General features: G+C 35.1%; 1 protein-coding gene across 3 annotated transcripts; it reads right to left on the reverse strand.

Annotated features, from left to right (window-relative positions):
• Window positions 1-210: 210 nt before the first annotated feature.
• LOC147286053 (Regulator of chromosome condensation (RCC1) family with FYVE zinc finger domain-containing protein) lies at window positions 211-9865 on the reverse strand. Of its 3 annotated transcripts, none has more exons than XM_086240182.1 (9): window positions 9564-9865; window positions 8268-8354; window positions 7342-7431; window positions 7126-7212; window positions 6809-7003; window positions 3836-5932; window positions 2367-2513; window positions 969-1282; window positions 211-533 (listed from the first exon to the last, which is right to left on the reverse strand). In XM_086240182.1, the coding sequence occupies exons 1-9, from the start codon at window positions 9612-9614 to the stop codon at window positions 419-421; spliced, it is 3183 nt and encodes a 1060-aa protein (XP_086096308.1). In that variant the 5' UTR covers window positions 9615-9865; the 3' UTR covers window positions 211-418. The 3 variants fall into 3 exon arrangements, with proteins under 3 accessions (XP_086096308.1, XP_086096309.1, XP_086096310.1); XM_086240183.1 differs by lacking the exon at window positions 9564-9865 and adding an exon at window positions 8443-8778; XM_086240184.1 differs by lacking the exon at window positions 211-533 and having other exon boundaries at window positions 1051-1124; window positions 1211-1282.
• Window positions 9866-12337: the final 2472 nt, after the last annotated feature.

Here is a 12337-nt window from a genome sequence, read left to right on the forward strand (position 1 = left end):
TATCTTGTTCATTTAATAAAATAACCAAAGATATTTGGATTTAGAGAGAGAGAGAGAGAGAGAGAGAGAGAGAGAGAGAGAGAGAGGCTTTTTATTGATGACTATACATTGGGATTACATATGCAGGATACTTTATATGAATTGCAGCCAATGCTTAAAAACAATAAATTTCTTTTCCTGCACAAATCTACTTAAAAATCTCACGAGAGAGAGAGAGAGAGAGAGAGAGAGAGAGAGAGAGGCTTTTTATTGATGACTATACATTGGGATTACGTATGCAGGATACTTTATATGAATTGCAGCCAATGCTTAAATACAATAAATTTCTTTTCCTGCACAAATCTACTTAAAAATCTCACCTACCAGCTAGCAGTTAGGTAGGCAAGTCCAAATATAAGGGGCACATAAAAATTGGCCCTTAAATTAGATTTTCTTTTGAGTTTGCATACTCCTCAATGTCATACGTCTGATATACCAAAACTTGATTTACCTCCCACCATATTTCTGCTTCTTTCTGATTGAACCTTTTTTGGCTGCAAAACACAAACCAAGTAGAAATGATAACATAAGGAATTAAGGATGCAATTATTATGGATAACAGTGTTACACAACCACAACCCAAACACTTAAGCTAACAGAGAATGAGTCAACATTCAACAATGTATATATGTATCAAGCTAACAACCTCTCTCATGTGCAGTCTCATCCTGCACATGAAGCGGCAGAGAAATGCAGAGAGAAAAACATATAGATGCAGCCGCAAGATGAAAACTACTTTTTTATTCTAGAGAATGAGAAATATTTGGAAGCAAGTTAAATCAATGACAATTGTTAAAGCTTAGCATATATTCACAACCATACATTTTTTCACTTCCATAGTAATAAAAAGGCAGAATATAGTTCTCACAGACATCAAATCATGCACAAGTAGTATCGCATTAATATGGGATGATTCAGACAGAAAATACCTAAATCTCACTCGCTTTAGCCCCTTCTGTCCGCTTGGCAAAACCACAAGCGTAATATACACACCAGGTTCATACTGTTCTACCCATTCAAGCTTCACTGCTTTAGTTTCTCTTTCCTGGTGTTCTGTTTTTCCAACAGGCAAAACCTCCTCAGACCTGCCTTTAGTGAACACAATGGGAGAATTAGATAGACTGTCTACTTCAGGAACCAAACGGCGAGCAACTGATACACGGTGCAAAACCTCAAAATTAGAGGTATCAAATCCATCATTTGCTTTCCTTCCAGAAGATGCTGTTTCTTGCATGGCATTAAGCTGCAGCAAATGAGTTTTGTATAAGTTATGGGATTTACAGGTAACACTGAGACTTATACCACGCTCACAGACTATGAATTAGAAGAATAGCACATTTATCTGTCCTGTGACACAAGATTGCCAAATAATTCATGTGGAACTTTGTGTGTAAATCTTTTAAAAGAGGGCATTTTAGAATGGCATCCGCAGCTGAACCTCACAATAGAAAATTAGGATTGAAGAATTTCACATCATAAATTTTATCGCACAAAAGTATTAGTGGTGGATAAAATTTCTTCGAATGGACCTTTCAGATGATATGTATATGTTTTCAAATCCTTTAAATCGAATGATATATGGTTTTAAATCATTTGAAGAGATGCAACAGACATGCATGGTTTTACAATCACCACCGTGTTGAAGCAACTATTAAGAGTTTACTGTTTAATGACTAGAAGGCCTATAGAGAAGAGACAGTGAGACAATTAAAATGCCCAATAATTGTATTTACAAAAATTAGTTTATGCTTACAAAACCTAAAGCAACTCTCAATGTTTATTTATCAGGAAAACATTTCTATAAATGTCTTGCTTCTCAAATTTTGTGTAAAGGATTGATAGAAGGTAAGCTTCCAGATCACCGAATATTGATTAAAAGGGAACTTGAAGAATGCTAATTAGTTTAGGATAATCCATCCACCAAAAAGATTCAAATAGAAAAACAGCCAGGCCCTTGAAGAGAGATAGACTGCAGTATGATTGAAGTAGCACATGATCAACATCCAGTACACAATTGGTTACCAGCCAGCAACATCTAAATTACATGAACAAGAATATCACTGTTATGTAAACTGCATTGGTTTTGCCACGATTCTAATCTAAAAGACAGATTTGTGGCTTTGATTGCCATTGGAAATAAAAAAGTGTCTTCTAGGTCAGTGAAACAGAAGTGTCTTCTAAAAACAGGATAACAACCAAATTAGAAAGTTTTTCAAGGATAACGTTTACAAGTTCCAAGCCATTAAGAAGTATATGAAAATTTTCTTTATTTGATAAATAATATGAGAATTTTATGTCATTATTATTTAAGAAAAATAGAAAATTACCCTTGACGCCAAAGCTCTTATAACCTCCTTTGCGGCCTTGCATGTAGCAGCTTCTTCCCTTGTTAGGGACCATGTTTCCTCAATTTTCAGTTGACATTCTTGAATCTTCTGGCTTCCAGTTTGAATTTTTCTTTGGAGGCTCATTGCCTAGTAAGAGTAAAACAAGCTTAGTAGAGAAAGACACCAAAAATTATTTTGAATATATTTGTAGCTACAAACTACAAGAAAGCATACAAACATCATAAAAATAAAACAAGAATGGAAGTCTATATAGAACCTTTAAGCACAAAGATGAAGACAACAACAAAAGAAGATTGGCATGCTTTTACTTGTTAATGGAGAACAGAGGTACATGTGCCTTGGAATTTTATGAAACAATTTTGACACTGCACACGCTTTGTGCAAAGAAGGCAGAAATTAAGAAAATGATACACCAAAGTACCAAACACCTGCCTGAGGCAACACTTTCAAGGCCAGATGCACCAAGATCTCGTTGGCCTTTTATTGCTATGAAATTTTGCAATTTCAACCAACTCAATCCTCTTCTAGAATTGTTGCTATTTACTCTAGAACTATTGTTAGATATAGCATGGAACTCAAAGCATAAGATTGAGAACCTGCCAGATGCTCCCGATGTTATACGGGTTTGAGTTACATCTTTCCAAATGCACTTAATACAGAGCCAAAGTGTAAACTTTTTTATTTTTCTTCTTATTCCAACTTAATGTTGTTAGAATTAGAGCATTCAACCCAAAACCAATTGACAATGGGTGGAGAGGTCCAAGATATAATATATTGTTATGCTTTCCAATGTTAAATGTAGTAGTTGTTAAGCACATTTATGGTAAATAAATTTATAACATGATGTCACAGTTTTTATTTTCAAGACTGTGATTTATGAAATTCAGACAATGATATATATATAGACTGGTTTTAGAAATGCTACAGATATGACACTCTACAAAAAGTTTTTGTGCAAAAGGATGAGACATATTCTGCTATTGATCCTACACCCTTTCTGAATGACTTAGACTTATTTCTGGGTGATTTATCCAAGTACTTTTATTATTATATATATACATATATATCAATTTCATGGCTTCACTAATTTGCATTGAAGTATAACATCACATAATTTACCGTTATAAGAATATTTGAATAGAATACAACAAAAAAGTCTTCAAAAGTATGCACTGAAGTGTAACATCAGCTAACTAAAACAGTCAAAATTGCAGATAGCCAACTAAGCCATGGATCACATTTCTATCTTACCCAACCTTCCTAAATACATAAAAGGTGACTGTAAATCCTATTTGAACACTACCATAGTAAGTTGAAAACTAGGAATTGGAATCTGGCATGTTTATGTGTGTGCATCCATACACTAGCGAATAAGAGAAACAAATGTTACAAACTAACACAATAGATGAGCATCACAAACGCTTTGAAAATAAAAAATATGAAATCACCTCAGCTCTCAGCCGCCCAAGTTCTTTAATGAGCATCTCATCTGACATGGATATGCATTTCTCTACATCAGTAGCACTGGAGATAACGGATTTCGAATGCTCTGAGAAAACAGAAGATAATTGATTTTTGGACAGAGAGTTGGATGCTATAGAATTTTCTCTACAATTTGGTTTAAATATAACAGGGCATGGGACTTGGCCCCATCGTGGCAATCCACTAAAAATAGAAGAAGCAGGTTGTAGATGCTGCTGGTTTTCTCCTTGGTTCTTCATGGTCTTCCTCACACCAGACTGGCTTCCCTTGTAACATGTCTGTTTAACAGATAATAAATGACCATATTTAGGCGTTTCTCCTGCCTTTTCTTCTTTCCCATATGGCACTGCTTTTTCTTCAGTCAATATCCGCTTTGTACTGCGATTTTCCTGCTTGATTAGTCTACATGGATGTCGTAGTTGCTCCAGTTTGTTAAAGCATGGATCACAGACTCGGAAAGCCTTGCATTTCTTAGGTGCCAATGATGCATTCATAGCCTTCTTGCTGCTACATGCATGGCAGAATAGAAGACCACAATTATAACAGTTATGCTTCTTTCTTGTAAACCCAAAAGGCAGGTTACATCCACAACAAGCTGACTGGTCATTGACAGAAATTGCTTTGTGTAAGCAGATTGCTGCTGTGGAATTTGATGCACAAACAACACTTTCTACCTGCCTCTCTCTCAAAGCCTCCACAAAAGTTGGTGTGTTACGATCATCAGTATCACCTAATCCTAACTGTCCATTTTCACCCTTTCCCCAGGTATAAACACTTCCAGTAGTTGTCAAAGCAGCAATATGATACGAACCTGATGCTATTTCCTTAATGAACTCTTCTTTAAGCTTTCCTTCAATCACCGTGATTGATTTATCCTTGGCCTGCGCATTCCCTAACTGCCCATGTACTGCACTTCCCATTGTATAAACCATACCTTGATTGGTAAGCCCAACAGTCAACATTCTTCCACAACAAACTTGAACAAAATCATGATCCACAAGCTGTGCAACACATGTTGGTAAAAGCTTCCTCTCCTGATCCGCATGTCCAAGCCTCCCTTTATCCCCATCACCCCATGTAAACAACTTCCCACCTGTTGTATTGAACCTGAGACGACCAACCATGATTTGGACAACAGCAGCCGTGTGCCATGATCCACATGCAACAGATTTTACACATAAGCCCTTGAGAGCTTCAACTTCTTTTGGTTGAGAAAAACTCTGAAGATTTCCGTGTCCCAGAACCCCAAAAGTTCCATCTCCATACGTAAATAACTGCCCAGAGGTGGAGACTATAGCTGTATGCCAATCTCCACAAGCAACATTTGATATACTTATACTATTCAAGGGACCAGAAAGTACATGCGGTAACCACTGACACCTACTCTTCACCTCACCCACTAAATTGGCACCACAATCTGTGTCTCCCCATGTATATATCTTACCAGAATGTGTCAGAGCGAATGTTTGATATTCACCACACGCGACAGATTCCACCTGAACCTCATTGAGGGAGTCAACAAGTTTAGGGTGGCTCACGTCCATATTGATTTTGTGTCCTAGCCTTCCCCCATTTGCCTCACCCCAGCAGAAGACTTCCCCCTGCTTGGTAACTAAAGCAGCATGCTTCCGTCCTAAAGATATATTCTGTACATCCAACATCATAGTGGATTCTAGTAATTTAGGCAATAACGCATCTCTTTTTTGTAGTTCACTGTGGTAACCAAACCTATTGGCCGCACCCTCTACATTCCCTCCAATACTTTCACCCCAGATCATGACATCTTTCAAATTATTTTCCTTTTCAATTCTTGGAGTTCCAAAAGCAAAGGAAGCAAACCTGTGAGGCACATTCTTCTCATAGTCAACATCAGTGTATATTCTCCTCTTCTTAAGATGATCTGGTTCAATATATGGAGAATTTGGAACTGAGATATCCATTCCATTTTGCATATTTGATAGGACTGATTCCATGGAATAAAAGCTATCAGAAGAACAAGATAAGCCATCAGAAAAACACCTCTCTGAAAGTGATAGAGTAGGACTCGCACATAAGCTTCGGACCTTCAAAAAAAATGAATAGAAAAAAAAAAAATTTCCAATCATGGGTACAAGTGCTTCTTCTAACACAGTGTAACTATATAAATCCATAACACATGATATAGAAATGAGGTAAGTAAAATATGAGTTATGACAACAAATTACGGTGATACAAGGAAGAATTTTGTGAGAAGGAAAGGAGTAAAGACAGGATTTGAACACAAGTCCCTTCTGATACCCTGAAAATTTTTGATAAATTGTCACTTCCCTCCTAAAACCTAAAATCTTTTAGGATGTAGTGATTTATGTACTTTAACAACATGATCTCCAAGAACCGAATTGAATTTCATTATAAAACAATCATTCCAAATAATTAGTTTTTATCTATCCAATCCAGTTTTGGCATGTAAAACAAGCTAATCTTTAAATTAAGTATGACTACTGCAGTGAACTCTTATTAGAATACATGTGATTATTTAGAATACAAATATTAATTTTTCCATGTTGAGTCTGCCTTGAAGTGAACCCAAGTGCAGATCCAATTGGATATTTCACAACTTGATGTGGATTTTCAATTGCAAGTTTGGTAGTGGACCCATTGGGATTTGGTGACCTGCTTCAACCCAATCCACAAAAAGGTTGGGTAGATTATTTTTAGGCTCTCTCTTGAATGACTTGATATTTAAAGAGGTCAGTTTGTATATATCATTCAGTGTTACTACCTTTAAATACCTTTGGATGTTTCCTGAAAATTTCAGCAATTATAAGCTATAAAGAATATGATCGCTTGTCAAAGTGTATTCAGTCTACAATTTTGTACAATTTTGAGAGCACAAAATTGCAGCAGTAGTAAGAACTATAATAGTAGGGGAAGCAAGCAAAATGTTAAGGTTTCAAAACCTGGGAAAATCCGGTGGCATCATCCAAAATTCCAAGATTTTGCTTTCTTCTAACAACACCTGCTGGACTATTTACACAACTTTGTACCCCTCTGAAACTCCTCAAACTATTCAGTGCTCTAGGATGGTGACACCTGGATATTACAGCTCTCAACCCTAGAATCCAATAATCAGACTGCATTTCATCCTTGCATATCTATGTTAAAAGGAAAACCAAAAACAAAAGTGAGAAACAATGAGCAGCAGAACTACTCAACTTAGCTGATGGGGGAAAAACGATCAAACCTATATGTCCTTTGTGGAGTTATAGTTAATTACCAGATCAAGTGAGCATTCACCATTTGCATAGACAAGTGAAAATGACTGACACTCCCTTTCTGGTTGAAGTTGCCTCTGAAAACTAACCTGTAATAAGCGAAACCGCCAATAATATGAAGGACAACAAGAAGCATATTTTCAAACAATATATAACTAATAACTTGTTATGTTTTAAATAACACAAGTTCGAATCTGACATCAATGCCAATTACATACAGTCCTCTGTCCAGGAATAATCTTTGTGGCTAAGCTCAATCTCAATTGCCTTTCCTCCTTTCCAGAATACCATATCAAATATTTCTCATCCTGCAGTAGCACAAATTGAAATTTGGTTATATATTATTATTTTGCTTATAGTAAAACAAAGAAACAAAAATGAGCCACATAGGATTAATATTTCTACTGGTCTTCTGGGGCTAGGAACCAAGTGATTATTGTGAGAATTTCAATTCTGAATTCATGGATGTGTAATTTTTAGCAGAGAAAAAACATAATAGTCGAAAAAGGAGTAACCATGCATTAAGCATAACACATCATCCAGAATATGTAAGTTGGTCATCAGCATGAAAAATAATTCTTCTTGCAAAAGTTTTACTATTCTTTTTCACTTCAGACAGTTTATTTGTCAGCACACACTATCAAATGAAGACGTTCAAATTTTCTAGAAAGATGGTTTTCCATGCTGACAATATATAGACAATGAAATAGTCATTGAAGCACCCATCCTTGTAATCAGCTAACACGTTATAAATATTTAAAAAGATAAGTACAACCACATGATGCTAGCTTCCAAAGTTTTAGCACTTGACCAAGAAATATTCACGAGAGATGCAATGGTGTATATAATATGTTGTTCCATAGTATTGCCTCAGGAACTGGAGGTCTCAATTTTAATTAACCCTCATGAGAGCCTGTTCCATGGGTTTTCTCTAGTTCAATCTACATGTGACTGGGGGCTACTTTCAGCTTTGGTGAGGATACATTTAAGTTGAGTCTTGCAAAATCAGACTTCAAAACGACAGCTCAATCACAGTTCATGAGCATTGATCCAGCAATAATCCAAGACAGTACATATTGAATAACATGAAAGCTGCAAATTGCATATTGGTCAAAAAGAAAACTGCTACAATTCAAAATTCTACCATGGAAAGCCTGAAAGGGCAGAATTTGGGCTTCCCTCTTCGTCCGCATTTCAAAAGATATGCACCCTTCTTCATAGAGACAATTGCCTGTCCAAATTCACAAACAAAATTTTTACAGGAGATAAAGCAAGCAACATTCTGTACAATTTATTATCAGATCCAGTACTTGGTTTACCAACAGCATACAATGGCTAGATATCAAAAACTTTTGGCTATTTTGTCTTCAACATATTGTGTAACAGTTGCAGCATTCTTGAGGGAATCAAAGAAGCTTGAGATCCTAAGATGTTGATGTCATCAAAGACCGTCTTCATATTTATCATGATTGGATTAAGGGTCAATTTTAAAATTTAGATAATCTAAAAAAAAAAAAAAACAATTAGTAAGCACATGATAAGCAAGCATCCAAAGAGAGCCTAGAAGCAGTACAGAATGAACATGTTTAGGATTATACTCTGACCACAAATTAAGCTGCATATCATTTGAGTAGCTGAAGAACAGAAGAAGTAAAAAATCCCCAATGTAATGGGTTAGCCCATGTCATGAGGGTGGGTGGGATAATGGGTTAGGATTAGGATAGGTCCAAGGTTTGATTCCCCTCCAATGTAACAGAAAACTAAATAAATAAATAAATAAAAAGACCCCCATTACCATCTTAACAGTAAACATGTGATTAGCATCTCGGAAAATAACATTACCACCAAGAAACAGATGATTCTCCATTCCACAGCTGTTGGTTTTATTGATTCATATCAACTGGAAATCCTTTTGAAATCCCAGATATATCATTATGAAAGTAAGGTCTGACTTAAACAATTAGAATCAAAAAATGATTGTTTCATTAACACCAATGCTCTCAAAAATAAAAGTTAAAAATTAATTATATTCAGTGAAAATGCACAGAAAACCATCAAGTATACTTGAGCAACTAACTAAAAATTGACATACTTCAGAATTAGCACCAAAGCAAAAGCAATCCCAGAATGATCCCCAGACAAAAGAAACTAACAAGAATCTCAATGTTCAAACCCAATTCCGCACTAAATCCAAGCAATTACACAACTCTTCTGAATACAGATATCTCATATCTCCAATGATTAACTTTCACCAACTCAACAATAGAAGCAATTGTACCTCAAAAATACTCCAAAAAAAAAAATATATATATATATATATAATACTTTAACCACATTACATCATTCAAATGAAAAGAAAATGTAAGATAACTACAGAAATTAATGACCCTTTTGTTTTTTGAGAAAAAGAAGAAGGAAGCAAAAGACGATAGAATGTGACCTGATGAGCTGCTCTGTCAAAGGCAACAGTTGCCAGAGACTGTTCACCCATTTGCGTTCTCTGCAAGAGAGAGAGAGAGAGAGAGAGAGAGAGAGAGAGAGAGAGAGAGAGAGAGAGAGGCCTTCAATCCCTCAGAGGACACAGAATCAGAATGTCTGAGAACCAAGAATGCAGGAGAACATGGTGTGCTCAGAACCTCATTTAGACCATTTTAAAATATATTCATGATAATGACAATCAAAGCAAAATTTGGGAGAGAGATTTTAATTTCCTCTTTTGGGTATTTTTTTTCTTCTTATTTAAGTGAATCTCTTCTTCCATTACTGTTTGTTTGTTCACTTCGTAAGTTGTGCAGAAGAAGACCAAACCCACATATATGGACGTGTACAACACATCACATGCGTTTTCATGTAGAGATTAGAGTCTCTGCTGTCTATTGCTATATGCTGAATTGTCGTATACTCTGTAGCATCTTTTCTTATACTTTTTTTTCACTCTTTTTTCCCTTATTTTCATATTTTCTTGGTATAAAGTATAAACCTATATTATAGAGCTGCATAAAAATTTGAGAAAATTGATTGATTCTGTAATGGGCAACTAAGGATGCTTTATTTATGGGAAAAGGTTGGACTTATGGAAGCATAATTGTAGGAGCTGAGTTAGGGATAAACCAGAATATTATGGAAACCTTACCGAAATCAAAATGCGAAGCAATGCAATATACAGATTGGTAATTCCGAAGATATGATGGAAGATTCTACTATTGACAATGTTGACTCTTGATTGAGAAAAAAAAAAAAAAAAAAAAAAAGATAGACAATGTTGCCTCCTTCATCGTCCACTAAATATGAGAAAATTATAAGATATAACAAAAATACTGTCATATGGTGATGTAACCAATTCACGTATAAGGGTATTGTTGAACGACTGTTTATATTTGTAGGATATATTATTAATAACGTTCACTCATATTATAATACATAAGTTGGTTAAACCCTAAAGTTAGTGTTCGTGTTTTACAAGGCCAAACAATCAATACAGGCGATGAGGGCTTGGTGCATTTTTTTTTTTTAACAAGGCCAATTGAAAACTGTTGAATAGTATTTACGACTGGATTCAAACTGACAAAAAATATCTAACATGAATGTGATTCCAAATGATTTCTACTTGTTTGTGTGTTGGTATATTCATTTTCCACATTTTAATGTCACAAAAGGAAGAAAGATATTTATATAAGTATAATTTTTTATGCGATTTTAGGATTCAAACTAATCATCAGTTTTTAGGTTGGATTGGAATTGTCGAACAATTTCAGACGTAGAGGGCACAACTCCTTTACTGATTGCTCGACTCATTGAAAAGTGGGTCGGCTTATCACCGCATTTCGTGTGTGGACCAGCCTATCAGGCTATATATATCATGCCCCAAAACCGAGGTACATAACAGTGACACATACTCAGAAAATACACAAGACTACTATTAACACTCAATTCCCAAGTGTTATAACCTCAAGTATTCCCAAAATAAGTTAAGCATTATTTACTTAGGGTAGGCCAGTTGGCCAAGCAATTATGTTGCCCCCCACCTCACCGGGTTTCGATCCCCCCTTCCCCCTCTTGGCCTCTTCCCTTGGCCTCCATTTGTAAAAAAAAAAAAAAAAAAAGGTTAGATCTAAGTATTTGAAATACAATGGAAATATAGAACACTAATTTTACATTGAAAACCAAGCCCCACATTTACTATAGTTCGGGGTAACAACAAAATACACAATACTCAAAAAATGTTTAGAGTCATACAAAGGATTTCTACACAATTTATATAAGAGTGCCGCTATTTGGGCCCAATTTTTTTATTAATAGTCTCAACAATTTAATGTAATGTTAATTTCCAATTTTATCCTAATCTAAATTAACTGTTAAGAACAAACATTTAATTTAAAATTTTTAAAAATAATTAACTTAAACTATACCCAATACATGTTCGCCCGTGCAACACCAAACAGCCTCATAGATGTTCGGTGAACCAGGATTAAACATAACCCGAATTTTTTTTTTCAAAACCCTCTCCGTTTTGTTTAAATTCAACATTAAACGGTTAAGATTCAAATTATTTCATCTCATACATGAATTATATAACAAATAACTTACATTTGAAGCCCTAAATCTAAGATTTGATTCATAAAATATTTGACTAGGTGTGGTATTGATTCGGTGGTGGTGGTGGTGGTGGTGGTCGTTGGTATTGTTTAGTGGTGGTTCAATTGGAACTCATGTTTTGGTGGAGATGGAGTTGGATGTTTATGTTGGGTATAAAAAGTAGAATAGGTTGGATGTAATGTTGGGTTTTCGTAAAGGTAATTTGGGAAAATTTGTTGTGTATACTAATAAATTTTTGTAATTTCTAATTTTTAGTTGGGTGTAGAAAGTGTGTTAGTATTACTGATAAAAAAATTAGGTCCAAATATCGGCACTCTTTATATAATATAAACAAAATGAAAGATTAGGCATTCTTGCACAAATACCACCCATACTATAGGGATGTGCACAAATACCACCAAAAAAAAAAAAATTTACCAAATGCCACCCAAATTTACCTATATGTGCCAATCTACCACCTACCATCCTTTTTTGTTAACTTCAAGAGTTTTTTTGGTTAGTTCATCTTATAAAACATTTAAAATCTAAACGGGTTTAGGATTCTATATGCACCCATACAATTTGCTTACTTGACCCATTAACACTTACTTAACAAATATATAAAATTTAATATTTAAT

The sequence above is a fragment of the Dryas octopetala genome, chromosome 4 (assembly GCF_963921425.1).
Source record: "Dryas octopetala chromosome 4, drDryOcto1.1, whole genome shotgun sequence".
Lineage (NCBI taxonomy): Eukaryota > Viridiplantae > Streptophyta > Magnoliopsida > Rosales > Rosaceae > Dryas > Dryas octopetala.

Coding starts and splice junctions, on each gene's coding strand:
- LOC147286053 (XM_086240182.1), bottom strand. CDS start 9,614: ATGGGTGAACAGTCTCTGGCAACTGTTGCCTTTGACAGAGCAGCTCAT. Junction 8,355..9,563: donor TTGACAGAGCAGCTCATCAG/GTCACATTCTAT, acceptor GAATTTGGACAG/GCAATTGTCTCTATGAAGAA. Junction 2,514..3,835: donor TTGGGCGGCTGAGAGCTGAG/GTGATTTCATAT, acceptor TACTCTTACTAG/GCAATGAGCCTCCAAAGAAA.